This window comes from Oncorhynchus keta, chromosome 34 (genome assembly GCF_023373465.1).
Source record: "Oncorhynchus keta strain PuntledgeMale-10-30-2019 chromosome 34, Oket_V2, whole genome shotgun sequence".
NCBI lineage: Eukaryota > Metazoa > Chordata > Actinopteri > Salmoniformes > Salmonidae > Oncorhynchus > Oncorhynchus keta.
This window is the reverse complement of record NC_068454.1, coordinates 48,879,065-48,897,887: the sequence shown is the minus strand read 5'-3', so window position 1 is coordinate 48,897,887 and position 18,823 is coordinate 48,879,065. Positions and strand designations below refer to the sequence as shown.

General features: G+C 40.4%; 1 protein-coding gene across 1 annotated transcript in view; it reads right to left on the bottom strand.

Annotated features, from left to right (window-relative positions):
• Nucleotides 1–5,738: 5,738 nt before the first annotated feature.
• The window catches only part of LOC118367222 (Krueppel-like factor 12), a 166,126-nt gene continuing 153,041 nt past the window's right edge, over nucleotides 5,739–18,823 (bottom strand). The window contains exon 6 of the mRNA XM_052493986.1: nucleotides 5,739–11,856. Coding sequence (XP_052349946.1) covers nucleotides 11,675–11,856 — 182 coding nt within the window. The 3' untranslated portion in view covers nucleotides 5,739–11,674. The remainder of the gene's footprint in view (nucleotides 11,857–18,823) is intronic.

The following is an 18,823-nucleotide window of genomic DNA, read 5'->3' as shown; positions in this document are numbered from 1 at the left end:
GAGACCCTGGGTCTCGACCCCGCCCTGAGCAACTGGGTACTGGACTTCCTGACGGGCCGCCCCCAAGTGGTGAGGGTAGGCAACAACATTTCCACCCCGCTGATCCCCAACACTGGGGCCCCACAAGGGTGCGTTCTGAGCCCTCTCCTGTACTCCCTGTTCACCCACGACTGCATGGCCATGCACGCCTCCAACTCAATCATCAAGTTTGCGGACGACACTACAGTGGTAGGCTTGATTACCAACAACGACGGCCTACAGGGAGGAGGTGAGGGCCCACGGGGTGTGGTGTCAGGAAAATAACCTCACACTCAACGTCAACAAAACGAAGGAGATGATTGTGGACTTCAGGAAACAGCAGAGGGAACACCCCCCTATCCACATCGATGGAACAGTAGTGGAGAGGGTAGTAAGTTTTAAGTTCCTCAGCGTACACATCACAGACAAACTGAATTGGTCCACCCACACAGACAGCATCGTGAAGAAGGCGCAGCAGCGCCTCTTCAACCTCAGGAGGCTGAAGAAATTTGGCTTGTCACCTAAAGCACTCACAAACTTCTACAGATGCACAATCGAGAGCATCCTGTCGGGCTGTATCACTGCCTGGTACGGCAACTGCTCAGCCCACAACCGTAAGGCTCTCCAGAGGGTAGTGAGGTCTGCACAACACATCACCGGGGGCAAACTACCTGCCTTCCAGGACACCTACACCACCCGATGTCACAGGAAGGCCATAAATATCATCAAGGACAACAACCACCCGAGCCACTGCCTGTTCACCCCGCTATCATCCAGAAGGCAAGGTCAGTACAGGTGCATCAAAGCTGGGACCGAGAGACTGAAAAACAGCTTCTATCTCAAGGCCATCAGACTGTTAAACAACCACCACTAACATTGAGTGGCTGCTGCAAACACACTGACTCAACTCCAGCCACTTTAATAATGGGAATTGATGGGAAATTATGTAAAATATATCACTAGCCACTTTAAACAATGCTACCTAATATAATGTTACATACCCTACATTATTCATCTCATATGTATATGTATATACTGTACTCCATATCTGCATCTTTATGTAATACATGTATCACTAGCCACTTTAACTATGCCACTTTGTTTACATACTCATCTCATATGTATATACTGCACTCAATACCATCTACTGTATCTTGCCTATGCCGCTCTGTACCATCACTCATTCATATATCTTTATGTACATATTCTTTATCCCCTTACACTTGTCTATAAGGTAGTAGTTTTGGAATTGTTAGCTAGATTACTTGTTGGTTATTACTGCATTTTCGAACTAGAAGCACAAGCATTTCGCTACACTCGCATTAACATCTGCTAACCATGTGTATGTGACATATAACATTTGATTGATTTGATTTGTTTTGGGTTTCGTTCATTCCACATTTATTGTTTTTGTATTCAGTTGTTCATGTGTACTATTTCTTATTAAAACAACCATGGACACTTACCAAGCCGCATATTGGTCCTCCGATCCTTTTCGCCTCTCCTCTTCGGAAGAAGAGGAGGAAATCCTTTACAAATGTGCAGAAATTCCCTTACAAATGTGCAGAAATTCCCTTACAAATGTGCAGAAATGAACATGAGTTTGAATTAGAACCACAGTAATACAGTGGTAGCTATTTAAAATGGTCCTGCTCCATGTAAGCTATAAAACCATTTGGGCTAACTTCAAATTCTTTAAGATCTCTCTCAACTATAACTATACTGAACAAAAATATAAGTGCAATATGCAACAATTTCAATGATTTTATTGAGTTACAGTTCAAATAAGATAATAAGTAAATTGAAATAAATGAATTAGGCCCAAATCTGTTTCACCTGTCTTGTGCTTGTCTCATCAAGCCTACCAGTGTGATTAGTACCTGTTCTCTAGTTCATACGGTTTCGACCATTCTGTCTGCCCTGACAGGTGGCGCCCCTAGTGGGGAGGGGGGTTCACATCTGCTCCTGCTCCCCCACTCTGGCACTCGAGGTCGCCTGGCTGCTCATCATTACTCACACCTGTCACCATTTTTATGCGAAGCAGTGTTTCTTCGGACTCACCTGGACTCCATCGCGTCATTGATTGCCTCCTATATCTGTCGCTTCCTCAGTTTCATTCCCAGGTCTGCATAGATGTTGTTTTGTTTCTCTTGTCCAGACACTGTTCTTATTTAGTTTCATGTCTATTTATTTTTAAATCCTCACCCTGTACTTGCTTCCCGTCTCTGTGTCTGTACTTACGGGACCGTTACATATGCTTAGACTTATCCAATTTAGATAGCTTGCGTTCAGATTTCTGATAATATTTATGATTTCAAAATTATAACACACATAATTTTAAATGTGCATAAATTAAAATGGATTTGAAGTATATACACCGCTCAAAAAAATAAAGGGAACACTAAAATAACACATCCTAGATCTGAATTAATTAAATATCCTTATTAAATACTTTTTTCTATACATAGTTGAATGTGCTGACAACAAAATCACACAAAACTTATCAATGGAAATCAAATTTATCAACCCATGGAGGTCTGGATTTGGAGTCACACTCAAAATTAAAGTAGAAAACCACACCACATGCTGATCCAACTTTGATGTAATGTCCTTAAAACAAGTCAAAATGAGGCTCAGTAGTGTGTGTGGCCTCCACGTGCCTGTATGACCTCCCTACAACGCCTGGGCATGCTCCTGATGAGGTGGCAGAGGGTCTCCTGAGGGATCTCCTCCCACACCTGGACTAAAGCATCCGCCAACTCCTGGACAGTCTGTGGTGCTTCCTCTTGCAGGAACTGCTGACACTCCAGCCACATGAGGTCTAGCATTGTCTTGCATTAGGAGGAACCCAGGGCCAACCACACCAGCATATGGTCTCACAAGGGGTCTGATGATCTCATCTCGGTACCTAATGGCAGTCAGGATACCTCTGGCGAGCACATGGAGGGCTGTGCGGCCCCCCAAAGAAATGCCACCCCACACCATGACTGACCCACCGCCAAACCGGTCATGCTGGTGGATGTTGCAGACAGCAAAACGTTCTCCATGGCGTCTCCAGACTGTCACGTCTGTCACCTGTTCTCAGTGTGAACCTGCTTTCATCTGTGAAGAGCACAGGGTGCCAGTGGCGAATTTGCCAATCTTGGTGTTCAATGGCAAATGCCAAACATCCTGCACGGTGTTGGGCTGTAAGCACAACCCCCACCTGTGGACGTCGGGCCCTCATACCACACTCATGGAGTCTGTTTCTGACCGTTTGAGCAGACACATGCACATTTGTGGCCTGCTGGAGGTCATTTTGCAGGGCTCTGGCAGTGCTCCTCCTGCTCCTCCTTGCACAAAGGCGGAGGTAGCGGTCCTGCTGCTGGGTTGTTGCCCTCCTACGGCCTCCTCCACGTCTCCTGATGTACTGGCCTGTCTCCTGGTAGCGTCTCCATGCTCTGGACACTACGCTGACAGACACAGCAAACCTTTTTGCCACAGCTCGCATTGATGTTCCATCCTGGATGAACTGCACTACCTGAGCCACTTATGTGTTGGTTGTAGAATTCATCTCATGCTACCACTAGAGTGAAAGCACCGCCAGCATTCAAAAGTGACCAAAACATCAGCCAGGAAGCATAGGAACTGAGAAATGGTCTGTGGTCCCCACCTGCAGAACCACTCCTTTATTGAGGCCGTCTTGCTAATTGCCTATAATTTCCACCTGTTGTCTATTCCATTTGCACAACAGCATGTGCAATTTATTGTCAATCAGTGTTGCTTCCTAAGTGGACAGTTTGATTTCACAGAAGTGTGATTGACTTGGAGTTACATTGTGTTGTTTAAGTGTTCCCTTTATTTTTTGGAGCAGTATACATAGGAATTCAGTGGTAGATATTGAAAATGATCCTACTCCTTGGCCAATTAAGCTATCAGACCAACTTTATAACATTCAGGCTATCCTAACCTCCAAATTCTTAAAAAACTTTTAGCAACTATAATTATATAAATGAACTATCATTATGAGCACACATTTGCATACAATTATCAACCCATAGTAGGTCTTGATCCGTTCAAGCCAGAGACTACTTTCACATGTTCAGACTATTTTAGCTTCCAAAAAAACTATAACTTTATATATTTGCATACACTTGCATAGAATAATCTACCAATAGTCATTCTTAAACCATTCAGGCTAGAGACACTAAACATGTTCAGGCTATCCAAACTTCTATAAACTATATCTATATACATTTGCATAGAAAACATGTGTCTTCAAAACTTCCAAATCTTAAAAGTGTTTATCAAAAATATAATCGTAACATGTAATTTCATGAGCTGAAATTAAAGATTGCAGAAATGTTCCATATGCACAAAAAGCATATTTCTCTCAAATTGTGTGCATAGATTTGTTTACATCGCTGTTAGTGAGCATTTCTCCTTTGCCAAGATAATCCATCCATCTGACAGATGTGGCATATCAAGAAGCTGATTAAACAGCATGATCAATACACAGGTACACCTTGTGCTGTCACAAAACACAATATAGTTTTGAGGGAGTGTGCAGTTGGCATGCTGACTGCGGGAATGTCCACCACAACTGTTGCCAGAGAATTGAATGTTTATTTCTCTACCATGTCATTTTAGAGAATTTGTCAGTTCGTCCAACAGGCCTCACAACCGCAGACCACCTGTAACCATGCCAGCCCAGGACCTCCACATCCAGGTTCTTCACATGTGGGATCGTCTAAGAAACCTGCCACCCGGACAGCTGATGAAACTGTGGGACTGCAATTTTGCCTTTGTGGGGTTATGGCATTGTTATGTATGAGCTACGGACAACGAACACAATTGCATTTTATCGATGTCAATTTGAATGCACAGTAATACCTTCACGGGATCCTGAGGCCCATTGTCGTGCCGTTCTTGCCATTTATTTACACAATGCCTTGCAGCTGAACATGACCCAGTTCTTCCATGGCCTACATACACACCAGACATGTCACCCATTGAGCAGTTTGGGATGCTCTGGATCGACGTGTACAACAGCGTGTTCCAGTTCCCGCCAATATTGAGCAACTTTGCACAGCCATCCAAGAGGAGTGGGACAACATTCCACAGGCCACAATCAACAGCCTGTTCAACTCTATGTGAAGGAGATGTGTTGCATTAGGCAAATGGTGGTCACACCAGATAGTGACTGATTTTCTGATCCACGCCACTACTGTTCAAGATAGAGACCCCAAACCAAATTTCACGTGTTATTCTATTCTTAATGGAAATGTACTTCTCTCATTTAAATCATCTTTCTCCAAAACATGTGTATATTGTCCCATACAATAATCTGTACTGTTATTTTTTCTATATATTTTTTTAATAAATATATATTTTTAAAATATTTGGCATTCCCACTGCAATCCTGCCTCGAACCCGACCCCGACTTCGATTACAACTGCCTGTGTGGACACTTGGACAGATGATTGAACGCCCAACAAAGATCATTGCCCATCTTATCATTACATTCAAGGAGATACTGTATTACAATTTTGGCGATAAATTTAGCTCTGATAGCTGTGCACAACTTTTTATAGCTATCATTCGGAATGACTCTCCTAATACTAAACTTTGGTTTCTGAATGCCAGCAAATGTGAGTAGTGAACTCAAATGTCCTAGTGAAACCAACACCACATGCTGACCACAACAGCCTCACGTCTAAATGAGTTCTGGTACGACCGTGTTACATACAAAATGTAACTTTATTAACCTCCATGCCTCCATTCATATTAATATACATTACGTTTGAACTCGGTTTCATTTCACAGCTCCATCCATATCAAGAATATGACAGAATATTTAGACAACTTTTGAAGAACAGAAAAGAAAGAACAGAAGAAAGAAAAAGAATGAAAAAAAACACTTGTTATTTCTACCTTTGAAAAAACATTGGGATTCCAAATCTGTTCGTAGAATTCCTTGAACTAGGGTCTCCCTTTGAAACATTGTGGGGCAGTAACTCAACTTTACTTTAAGAATGAAAAGCTCTGAATAAATTTACAATACAGGCACTATACATAAATACAGGAACAACAATTACTGAACATAATAGCAGTAAGCTTGAAACAAAGGCATTCGCATCACTAAATAATTATTCAAAAGCAGATAAAAGAAACACATAATTTAAACAGAAATTAAATTAATATTGAACGCATACAGATATAAGTGTAATCTAAATTATTTCACAGGGTGCTCCCCAAGGGTTGGTATTCCGGCTTTTACACATTCAATAGAGCTTTCCCTGTGAACCACAATACATTCAACACTGTGTAAAATCAATTATATCAAATGGCTCTTCTGTGCTTTTGCATGCTGCAATATGATTATGAAAAAATGAAAGTAGTTGAACAAATGACCAGTATCAGAGAGGTCAAAACCCAAATGATATGATGACGATAAAATAATTCAATTCTTTAAGCGAGGTTTTAAAGAAAATGCATCCATGCAAATCATATTCAGCTTCCATGGGAGATTAATACAGCATGTAAAAGGCTGGTATGGGGATACCATATTGAAACAATGTGGTAAGGCTCAGTGCATTGAACATAAACTGAAAATGGGAGGTGGCCTGTTTGCATAATGGTTTCAGAGTTGACGTGCTTTTATTTTTTTACAAATACTTCCCTGGCTGAGTATCAATTCAAAGGTCTATTATTTGAATTAATATGACATATAGTTTCAAGTGGATGCTATAGTTGTGAAATAGTTTTTAAGTGGATGTTTTTCAGAGATTTGCTGTGATAGGAGGCACTATTCATTATTGCATAAGTTTGACCCTGCTTACCAGTACAAACGGATGCTTGTAAAAGGTTTTCATAATGCTAAAGGGGAGTGGTATTGCATGCATACAATAAGCCTCTGTGTACACATGCAAAATATTAGTTCACTTTCAAGTGAAGTTAAAAAAATAAAAATAACTATGCTATTGTGAAATAAACCCTGAATAAAATAGTTTGATATAATGTTGATATGAATCTACACTTCTAATTGTAAGATTGTTCAATTGAACATGGCTGGGTGGAGAATAACGTATTTGGGTTTGATCTATACAGCAGTTATCTGATAAAATGTTTGACAATATTTATATGGAAACCTTCTCTTGTTTTGAGAAAGAAGACAATCACAAACCAAAATGCTAAATGGCAAATTTCTGACACCACGTTTGATCATTTATATGAGTATTTTAGATAACAACATTGTTTATTATCAATAGCTCCATTGTACTGTATATCAAATCAGATAAATGAGTGTCTCCGAAAAAGACTTTACATGTATAAATGTATTTGCTATTGTCTAATAATGAAAAGCCCTATTTTTTATGTATATACAGACTGTAGAACTGAGTTATACTTTTTATTTATTTCCACTATCACATATTTTACAACATTTCAAAATATATATTTTTTTTACAGAAAATTGTTATATGCAAGATGAAGTGCCCCTCATTTCAGAAAAGTACAGTATATGAATAATAAAACATGTTGATAATTATTAATATGTATCAATGGATTTAACATTTCAAATGAATTCATTTAAAAACTATACTTCATAACAAACAAGGTGCTGATGATATGCTTGAGCCAAAAAAGGCAATACAATTGTAAATATTCACATGTACACAAACAACATATACTGTAGCAACATAATATGACATATATTATAATACTTCATAATACCAAAAGGGAAAGAGACGAATTGGGCATGTTTCTGCAAAATACATTTTTGTTTCAGGTAAGGATGTGGTTTTGAATTCTAGTACAGGACCACTACGCTGGTATGTCTGTGTGTGTTATTAAAGTCACTGAGCATATTCTGGCCTTCTGAAATGTGCTCCTGAAACTGTAAGCGGGGATCCAGCTAAAACCTCTGTGTATAAAATGCAAGTTGTAAAAATACTTTGAACAAATACAGTTATCATACATGTGGGATTCTGTTATGAACGGCTTTGATAATGATAAACACCATCAGATCTGTGTCACATAATTGCAAAAAGTGAAATCTGATAAATTCGCTGATAGGAAAAGCTGACAATATTGCTTTCGTGTATCTCAGAAAGATTTATGTAGTGTTATTTGTATGTCCATAGGCATCTATTTCCAACTGGCTGGATAAATTGGTAATTTAAAGTTGACGTCAAACAACCTGTAAAACATAAGTGGTTGATGTCGTAGCTAAGACTAAATAGAAGTTGAGCCATATTTTAATTTTTAGAATACCCCAGTTACAGTGCTTTCAAAAGTATTAAGATCCCTTGGATTTCTTCACATTTTATTGCATTACAAAGTGGGATTAAAATGGATTAATTGTATTTATTTTCTCAACAATCTACACAAAATACTCTGCAATGTCAAAGTGGAAGATATATTTATTTATTTTATTGTTCAAAAGAAATAAAGGAAATATAGTTGTTTTTGCGAATGTATTCAGCTCCCTGAGTCCATAAAAAACACATTTGACAACAACTACAGCTGCGAGTCTTCTTGGGTAAGTCTCTAAGAGCTTTGCACACCTGGATTGTGCAATATTTGCCAATTATTATGTTCAAAATGCTAGTCAGCAATTTTCAAGTCATGCCTTACTATTTCAAGTAGATTAAAGTCAAAACTGTAACTTGGCCACTTAGGAACAAACACTGTTTTCTTGGTAAGCAACTCCAGTGTAGATTTGGCCTTGTGTTGTAGGTTTTTGTGCTGCTGAAAGGTGAATTCCAGTGGCTGGTGTAAAGCAGACTGAAGAAGGTTTTGCTCCATGATTTTGACTGTGTATAGCCCTATCCCATTTCTTTCTATAGCCCTATCCCATGATTCAGCCATGACCAAGCTTGAAAATAAGGAGACAGTTACTCAGTAATGTGTTGTGTTGGATTTGCCCCAAAATAGGGCTTTGCATTTAGGCCAAAAAGTGTATTCTTTTGCCGTGTTTTTTTTGCAGTATTATATTATTTTGTATATTTGTGTTAATCTTTTCACTCTATCATTTAGGTCATTATTTGAGTCACTACAATGTTGTTGATCATCTGCTAAATATGTGTATGTGACCAATACAATTTGATTTGATCCATCCTCAGTTCTCTCCCATCACAGCCATTAAACTCCGTAGCTGTTTTAAAATCCGCAATGGTCTGATGGTTAGATACCTGAGTAGTTTCATTCCCGTCCTGAAGCTCAGTTCAGAATAATTACTTTTTCTTTGAGGTGCCTAGGTGGTTTAATACATGATGCACAGCATAATTATTAACTAGACCATGCTTAAAGAGATAGTCCATGTCTGATTTGTTATTATTACCCACCTACAAATGAGGCTTTTGAAAATCTCCCTGGACTTTGTAGTTGAATATGTGCTTTAAATACAATACTTGTCTGAGGGACCTTACAGATGTTGTATAGGGGACAGAGTAAGGGTTAGTCCTTTAGAAATCATGTCAAACCCTATTATTTCACATAGAGTGAGTCCATGTACATGTGATTTGTTAAGCCAAACTCTACTCCTGAACTAATTTAGGCTTGCCTAAACAAAAGGGGCTGAAAACTTATGCAATGACTATATTTTATTTTATTAATAATAAAAAATGACATTACAGAGTTTTGTATGTAATATGGTTGACAAAAAAAATTGCAATTAAATCCATTTTAATTCGACTTTGTAACACAATAAATTTGAAGAAATCCAAGGAGTCTGAATACTTTTGTAAGGCAGCCTACAGCTGTAAATCTATGGCTATATAAAAATCTATATATTGCCGTAGATCTCTTTTTGATCCATGTACAGAGACTGATCAAAATATGTTTTTTTGGGTTGAATAACCCTTTACTCTGAGATATGGTAGATGCGACAGTAGAAACCGTAATATGGATATCTGTCATTGAGGGACATGCAAGACAAATTGCAAGAAAAGGTAGACCTGAAGCTGGATCTGAAGACCTCACATCATGTTTGGTGTATGTATGACTAAAAAAGACAAAGCTACAGGGCCAACTGTCTGTGTGCATCGTGTACTACAGTATATAGAAAAGAGAAGGGGAGAATTTGTTCCAAGTTTGACAAACATATAGGTCTGTTCATGAATACATTTTTAAAAACCTGTTCCTCCTCAACCACCCATCCTTAATGTGACATTTTCCAAACTTTTCCAAACTGTTTACAAACTGCTTGCCTAGAACCTTTGTGCTGTAGTTACAAACCCAGTAGAAATATAGACATTTGTAGTATAGAGTATGAAGTGGCACTGGTAGAAATATATCTGTAACAGAGGAATTTAGGGTCATTTTGGGTATCAGCAACCAGAACAAGGATACAAGAACAACATTTCCCTGTTCTGATTGTATTGCTTTCCAATTGAACTAGAGTAACCGAGTGTCGGGTAAGCCCTCTGAACTGAAGCAAATATGCATTACCTACAGACTACTAACACACAAATGATCACAATGCCAATCCCTTTCACTGAAAATACCAGGGATATGAAACAAAATCCTTGAATATTATGGAATATGTGTGAATCTGTAAGGTGCTTCAAAGTTGTTTTCACATACTGGATATGTTCATTAGATTTTTCATTATACATTGGGGTGGGGATTGGTGTTTCTTTGTGAAATGTATCAAAAGCAGGCATACACAGCAAGATACAATAAACTAAAAACAATAAAAGTCTCCATATTAAAACTATATTTACCCAATGAGATTGCACTTTACTGATTGCTAATCACTGCACAAAATGCACCAATAAAGTTTTTTAAAGAAAAAGGCTCAAGGTGATGAGCCTCAATGTGGTTGGGTCGATCTCGTGTGTTAACAAGATCCACTGAATGAAAAACACAACAAATAGCAAAAACAACTCTGCATCTATATCACTGGTCCATTGAGATGCTCCGGATGCTTCTTAATCCAGAACACTGGTACTAGAATTTATTCTACAATACTGATTCTAGAACACTCAAACCAGTTTTTATAGGTACAACCTATGTGTGGATGGCACCCTCTGGTGACGGGTTGTCCTGAAACACAGAGATGCAGGAAGCTGCTATACGGCGGGAACTGTGCAACAATACTTTCCATAGGCAAATTGGAATCTGTGTCTTTTTATTCCATTGTCCAATCCAAGGCCCTATGCTTCAAAACACATGCATACAGCCCTTCCATCCATTCATCCAGCCATCCAATCCATAGAGTTCTTTCACATTATAGACGCTAGAAAAGCAGCCATTTTGAACAATATAACCAAAACAAAGACACCAAATTCCTTCCAAATGAACAAAGAACATCCCTCCAAAAAAACTCAGAAGTGAAACCATTTAAGAACAGTGCTAGGAAAAAAGACAGATTGTCGTAAAAACTCCAAGCTCCAAAATGACAACAAAAGAGCCTTCTCCGGTTCCAACCGTCCTCAGTCAGTGAGGATCCAGAACCGACCCTGTTTTTTTTTGCTCTGTGGACAGACAGACACCATTCTGTGCTTTTCGCTCCTCTCTTCCCACTGCCTCACGGACAGACAACAGTGTGTGTCCAGTCCGGCTGAACCACATTGAGGGAGAGACCCCGCTCTTCCCTGCGGCGATGTGTGTGTGTGTGTGTGTAAATGTGTGTTTCTGCTTCATCTGATAACATCTCCACCCTGAAACTGTCTCACACCAGCATGTGTCTCCGTCGGTGCAGGGCCAGGTGGTCTGAACGGGAGAAGCTGCGGTCACAGTCTGCACACTTGAAGGGCTTGATGCCTGTGTGTTTCCGGTAGTGGCGAGTCAGCTCGTCAGAGCGGGCGAACTTCCACGTGCAGCCATCCCAGGTGCATTTGTATGGCTTCTCACCTGGACAGGTCAACAAAAACAGACAGAAACAGAGACTGGGTGAAACAGTGACTTTCACAACATACAATTTGTGTGCATTCGCTATTGTATTGGCTAATTATTTCCCCATTTTCTACCAAAACAGTCTTATAATATGCTTGGAAAGTGTAGACATCACAAGCATCAAAAAGTAAACAGTTTTGGAGACACTTGGCAGGTTTCCATTGGCCCAGGTTTATTCAACAAAAGTTTTTTTTTTAAAACAACGTTGAAAGAAGTAATGGAAACAGCAGCTATGGGAGAAATGTTCTAAAGATTGACAACAATTTTATCTGCTGGACAGGGGTGGATTTTTTGTCTATCTTTCTTTATAGTGACAAATCATGACGGAAATTGTGTTTTTCAAATAAATAATACTTTCTGAATCATTTTTAAGCTGTATGTAAATAAAGCTCCACTCCAAATGTAATTCTAAATGCAACTTCTTGCTACAAATCAATATCTTTGCAGGATAAAGATTCTCCTGATTTTCAAGAATGCCTGAATTGCTTTGCTTTGCTTTTCTGGGTGGCAGCTTGATGAACTTTTCACCATCCAATTATTTCAGATATACGGGAGTGCAAGTTTCACCACAAAAAGGACCATGGTGATACACTGACGTGAAAATGTTTAGAATATGGCAAATATAAGTAAATACTTGCATTCTAACCATGCTGGATTCTGGGGGCTACCTCCCTGGTACATGGGAGGAGCAAAGGCCTATAGGCTGTCGCACAATTTTTCTAAACTGATAATGGAAAAACTTCAACCATTCTTCTAGTCATTTTTTTTAGGTGTGACCTCATTACTTCCAGCTGTTTTTATCAACACAAGACAGTTCAATGTAATTCAGTGATGTGTATAAACCCTGGATGAAGCCACCGCACAGCCATCTTGTTACTTCTCCTTCATTGTAGAAACAGATTTTGGAAGCTATAGAAATGCATTTTTGAATGTCTAGATCTTTGAACGTCTAGATTTTGAATGTCTAGGTTTTGACACATTTATTCTATTACAAACACCTTAATGCATACTTTTAAATTAAATTAAATTATATTATGTTAGCTAAACATACAAATAGTAAATTAAAGCATTTTCCTTAAATTATATATTTTTTGTACTAATGCAAAAAATGCTTAAATACATATAACGCTGTCCTTGAAACATTTCATTAAAATACTGTAGAATTCCATTCATTCCTATGGATTACTTCTCTTACTAGGGAGTGGCAATGTGGTCGACCAGTGGCTTCAAAGCCTCTCAATGGCCTATACATTGCATCAGCAATCCAAGGTTTGTATACATCATTGATGGAAACTCACCGTAGATGCAAACTTCCAAAATGTATTGAAAAAAAATCACTGGACAACTTCCCACCTCAGAGGAAGTGCCACACCTATTTTGAGTAATTCGGAAATTCTCGTTTAGGTCCCACTTCGAAGACTGACACAGGTTGCTAATACTTATTCAGGAATTGGGGGTGGGAACGTTGTGGTGATTTCCACATGCAGCAGAGAAACAACAACAAATAGGGAACTGACGGACAGCTGTCAGTGTAACTTGCTAGTATGCCAACTTTAGCTAGCTAATGAAAGTTATGTATGCACCCTTTCAGTTAAGATAGTCATACTGTAAGTCAGGTGAAAATAATTATTTCAGAAAAAGACTACCAGCCTACCTGTCAAGAAATGAGTCTCAGCTAAACTGTTTCTATACAAGTTGTTGACATGTTGACATGTTGAGGGTTGACATTTGTCTGATTCTTGCTGTTTGATTATTTTATTTGATTCCAGGTGACATTCAATTTTGGACATGCACATGGACAATCAAATAGCTATATTCTTTGTTCTCTCTGTTATAATTTCAGCATGCTAGCTAGCTAGCTACAGTATATATATCAATGCATCATCTAAATTGTGGCAGTGAATCTGCCGTAGAAATAGAAACAATATAAGATCCGGTAATGTGAATAGCTTTTGAACGTTTGGAGCATGTTTTGAAACGATGGCCGGATTTGTTTTGCATTGAACGGTGCCATGTTTGTGTGGAGAACTTCTTTAGGATCAATAAAATGTTTCTAAAATGTATATATATATATATATATATATATATATATATATATATGATCTTAATTTTAATTTCTTAAAATCAGATTTTAAACCTAACTCTCTGTCACGCCCTGACCTTAGTTATCTTTGTTTTCTTTATTATTTTGGTTAGGTCAGGGTGTGATAAGGGTGGTATGTGTGTTTTTGTCTTGTCTAGAGTTTTTTGTATATCTATGGGGTCTTGGTTTGTCTAGGTAAATGTAGGTCTATGGTGGCCTGAATTGGTTCCCAATCAGAGGCAGCTGTTTATTGTTTTCCCCTGATTGGGGATCCTATTTAGGTTGCCATTTTCTATTTTGGTTTTGTGGGTTATTGTCTATGTGTAGTTGCATGTCAGTACTAGTTGTTTATAGCGTTTGGTTCGTTTGTTTAAGTGTTCTTCGTTTGTTTAAGTGTTCTTCGTTTGTTTAAGTGTTCTTCGTTTAATAAAAGAAGAATGTATTCCAATCACGCTGCGCCTTGGTCTCCTCGTTATGAGGAACGTGACACTCTCACCTTAGCCTAACCCTAAACTAAAATTAAGACCAAAAAGGAAGTTTTTGTTTTCATTCATTTGTATTATATATCCGATTTTGAGTGTGTGGCTGTTTGATCTAGTGGGAGGCTAAAGAGAAAAGCTGTTTGGCTCTCAGATGACTCGGGAATAGGGAGAACTTTGCAACAGGTGTTTCTGATTCATTAATAAACATTTCCATACTGCTGGGTGATAACACTTAAATAAAACCCAGCCGGTCAAATCACATTTGTATGTATTCCTCAGAGATCCTAGAACTTAACCAGACTTCACTATATCATTAGGGGTGTAGTATATCCTATAGGACACCCTATTTGATCAGAGAGCAATGCCTTCATGGCACGCCGATGATGCAGGCGGTCTTCACTTGAACAACTAACTTTGTCAAATAAGCACATATCGGGGTCAAACAAAGCTAGCTAGATAGCCAATGACCTGGTATCCCTGTATATGTTGTAAAATGTAGCTACTAACATTTTGCAACAGCATGCCTTTTCCTTTTGGACAAAAATTATAAGAATTGTCAGAGTTATGAAGTTATAATATGGCTACTAATACTGGAAAAGCTAAATCAACGTCCAAGTATACAGATTTGACGATATTCTTGCTGAAAAATGTAATATGAAAGCAATTGTCTCTTTCACGATTTGTTCAAATGTACCGGAGTGACTTCACACTAAATGTCATGTAGTTCACTCATGCTTCATGTTATCCATCTGAAATGTTGCACATACACTGCTGCCATCTTGTGCACATCATTGGAATTGGAACCATGGCTGGAACTGGGACCTTTCTGTTACATTTAAAAAATGGTGCTAGAAAAAAACAAAAAACTTTTGTTTTTCTCTGTATTTTCTTCTACCAGATCTATTATGTTATATTCTCCTACATTCAGTTCACATTTCCACAAACTTCAAAGTGTTTCCTTTCAAAATGGTAACAATAATATGCATATCCTTGCTTATGGGCCTGAGCTACAGGCAGTTAGATTTGGTATGTCATTTTACGTGAAAATTTTAAAAAAGGGGGCTATGCCTAAGAAGTTTTAAGAAGGCAGAGTAGCACTTTATTATGGACAGACTTCTCACTATCTTAGCTACTGTTGAATCAATATGTTTTGACCTGCTTCTCGACTCCCAGTGTTTACGTTACAGAATACTGCTTCTACAAATGGAAGCAGCAGGAAATCAGAACATCTCCCAGATGGTCGACGAGCAGGGATACCTACTTTGTCAACACCACAACCAGCAAATGAGATTCGTATGAGGGGTTCAAGGCTCTGTTCAGACGTATCTTCGACCAGCCACCGGAGGGCAGAGAGGGGGTGAGCGTCTACTCCAACTACGGCAGGAGGACCAGACTGCTGCAGAGTACGTGTCAGGAAGTTGTTGGAGTTTGGCCCCTTTAAATGTAAAATCCCATTGCAGATTTATTTTTATTTTGGAACTTTTTTCCGTTTCTGTTTTAAAACAGATAAAAATACATACTTGGTAAAGTCGTGTGGTTCTCTAGTTTCCAGTGGATGGAATAAGCCGGCGCTTCGTACGCTATTCAGAAGATGACTGTGCGGTCCAGACCAAACTGGCCTGTCGAGACAACAACCTCTCATTGGACGCACCTATTTTGGGAGGATCAGTAGTCTCATCGCTTCTCTCCCTCCCTCAGTGAACACTTTGGATTAGAGCCTGAAACCATGGAGGTAGGGGTCCCATGCCTCCGCTTGTCAGAGTGATGCAGATGGAGACAGCTGGCGCTCCGTCTCCATTGTGGTCAAGGAGGGCATCAGCTCCAGCAGTGTCCGGTACGTCCCAGCTCAGGATCCACAAGAGCAGCAGGATGGTCACGTGATTTTACACCTCCTGGGGCAGGTGTGAGTATCCCCTCTTAATCACTTTCTGCCAAACCCTTTTTGGTGTCGATCACAGTAGTTGATTGTCCCTCATGTACTGTTTCTACAGCGTGCCAGTGCCGCAGGGAACTTCATCTTAACATCACCTCATAACCGCTCTCCTATTCTTTCCCTGTTCAAGCCCTCGATAATCATTCACCAGGTTCCGGGACCATCACCAACATCACCAAAGCACTCACCCTCACCGTGGAGTCCATCCATCAGGAGAACATTCCCTTTTATTTAACTAAGCAAGTCAGTTAATTAAGAACAAATTAGTATTTACAATGACGGCCTACCCCGGCCAAACCATAACCCGGACTACACCGGACCAATTGTGTGCCCCTCCATGGGACTCCCAATCATGGCCGGTTGTGAAACAGCCTGGAATCGAACCAGCGCCTATAGTGACGCCTCTAGCACTGAGATACATTGCCTTAGACCGTTGCACCACTCGGGGGCTCATCACCAGTGCACCAGCTCACTAGATCATACTCAGCCTCCCTTGGCTTCAACGTCATAAGTCCACCGTCTCATGGTCGAGGATGAAAATCCTGAATGCTTGAGGACCTTCTTTCCCATCCCTTGTGGTTCCACTTCATTTGAGAGTACTGTGGTTGCCCTTCAGCCCAACATCCTGGAGGGATACCAGGACCTGCGGGAGATATTTTCCAATATGCCCGCAACCTGTCTCCCTCTTCATCGCCCCTGGGACAGTGCCATCGACCTGCTGGCAGGCTCCGCACCCCTGCGCACATGCATCTACCCTCTGTCATGGAGGAGTACATCCATGAGGCGCTCCAACAAAGTTTCATCCGGAAGTCCACCTCTCTTGCTTCTGCAGGCTTCTTCTTCGTCGTCAAGAAAGATGGAGGGTTACGCCCGTGTATTGATTACAGAGCTCTCAATGAGATCACCCCCAAGTACCGTTACCCTCTCCCATTTGTGTAGGCAGCCATCGAATAGCTCCGCAGGGCCCAGTTCTTTACCAAATTGGACTTGCGGAGTGCATACAATCTCATCTGGAAGGAGGATGAATGGAAGACAGCTTTTAGGACGATGTCTGGTCACTACAAGTACTTGGTGATGCCATTTGGCTTAGCCAATTCTCTGTCAGTGTTCCCGGCATTCGTCAACAATGTGTTCAGGGAGATGCTTGGATGCCAGGTGGTCGTGTATATCGATGACATCCTGGTCTACTAGGCTACCTTGGAGGGTCACATTGCTCATGTCCGAGTAGTCCTGGAATGCCTCCTGGTTAACTAACTGTTTGTCAAGGCAGAGTAGTGCCAGTTTCATCATGGAGAGTGTGCCCAATTCCTTCCATGGACGGAGTACGCCTAGAATTCATTATGTCACTCCTCGACCGGGCTAACTCCCTTCCAATGTGTTCTGGGTTTTCAGCCGGACATTGCTGTGCCAGACCGAAGCTCCTGCGGTGGATTAGTGGTTTAGGCATGGAGAAGAATTGTGGAGCGACTCCAGTGCCCCATCCACAGTCAGAAGGAGGACGCAGACTGCCACCGAAGTGAGACTCCCGTTTTCCATCCTGGGGATCGTGTCTGTCTCTCTACCAGGAAACTCTAACTCCACCTGCCTTGTAAGAAGCTGAGCCTCCGGTTTGTAGGGCCGTTCACGGTTCACCAGAGGGTCAACGAGGTGACGTATAGGTTACAGCTTCTCAGTGACTACCACATCTCATCTTTTCATATCTCCCTTTTCAGGCCAGTGATTCCTGGTCCCCTGGCTGATTCTGTCCCCCACAACACCGATCCGCTCCCCTGGACGTCGAAAGGACATTCCACCTATATCGTCAGATCCCTACTGGACTCCCGATGTCATGGGGGTTGGCTCCAGTACCTGGTGGACTGGGAGGGGTACGGACCCAATGTTGGGGAGAGGTGTTGGGTTCCGGTGGTGGACATTCAGGATCCCAACATCATCATGATTTCCATCTTCGCCCGGACAGTCCCACTCCTCATCCTCGGGGCCGTCATGTTTACTCCCATTCCTCCCATTAAATCAAATCAAATTGTATGGGTCACATACACAATGTTAGCAGATGTTAATCAGAGTTTAGCGAAATTCTTGTGCTTCTAATTCCGACCGTGCAGAAATATCTAACAAGTAATGTAACAAATTCACAACAACTACTTTGTACACAGGAATGAATAAGAATATGTACATATAAATATATGGATGAACGATGGCCGAACGGCATAGGCAAGATGCAGTAGATGGAATAGAGTACAGTATAAGCATATGAAATTAGTAATGTAGGGCATGTAAACATTAAATAAAGTAGCATTGTTTAACCTCTTGCTCCTACCTGACACGCAGGCGTCCCATCTAGACATCTGGAAATGCAAATGCGCTACGCTAAATGCTAATAGCACTCGTTAAAACTCAAACGTTCATTAAAATACACATGCAGGGTAT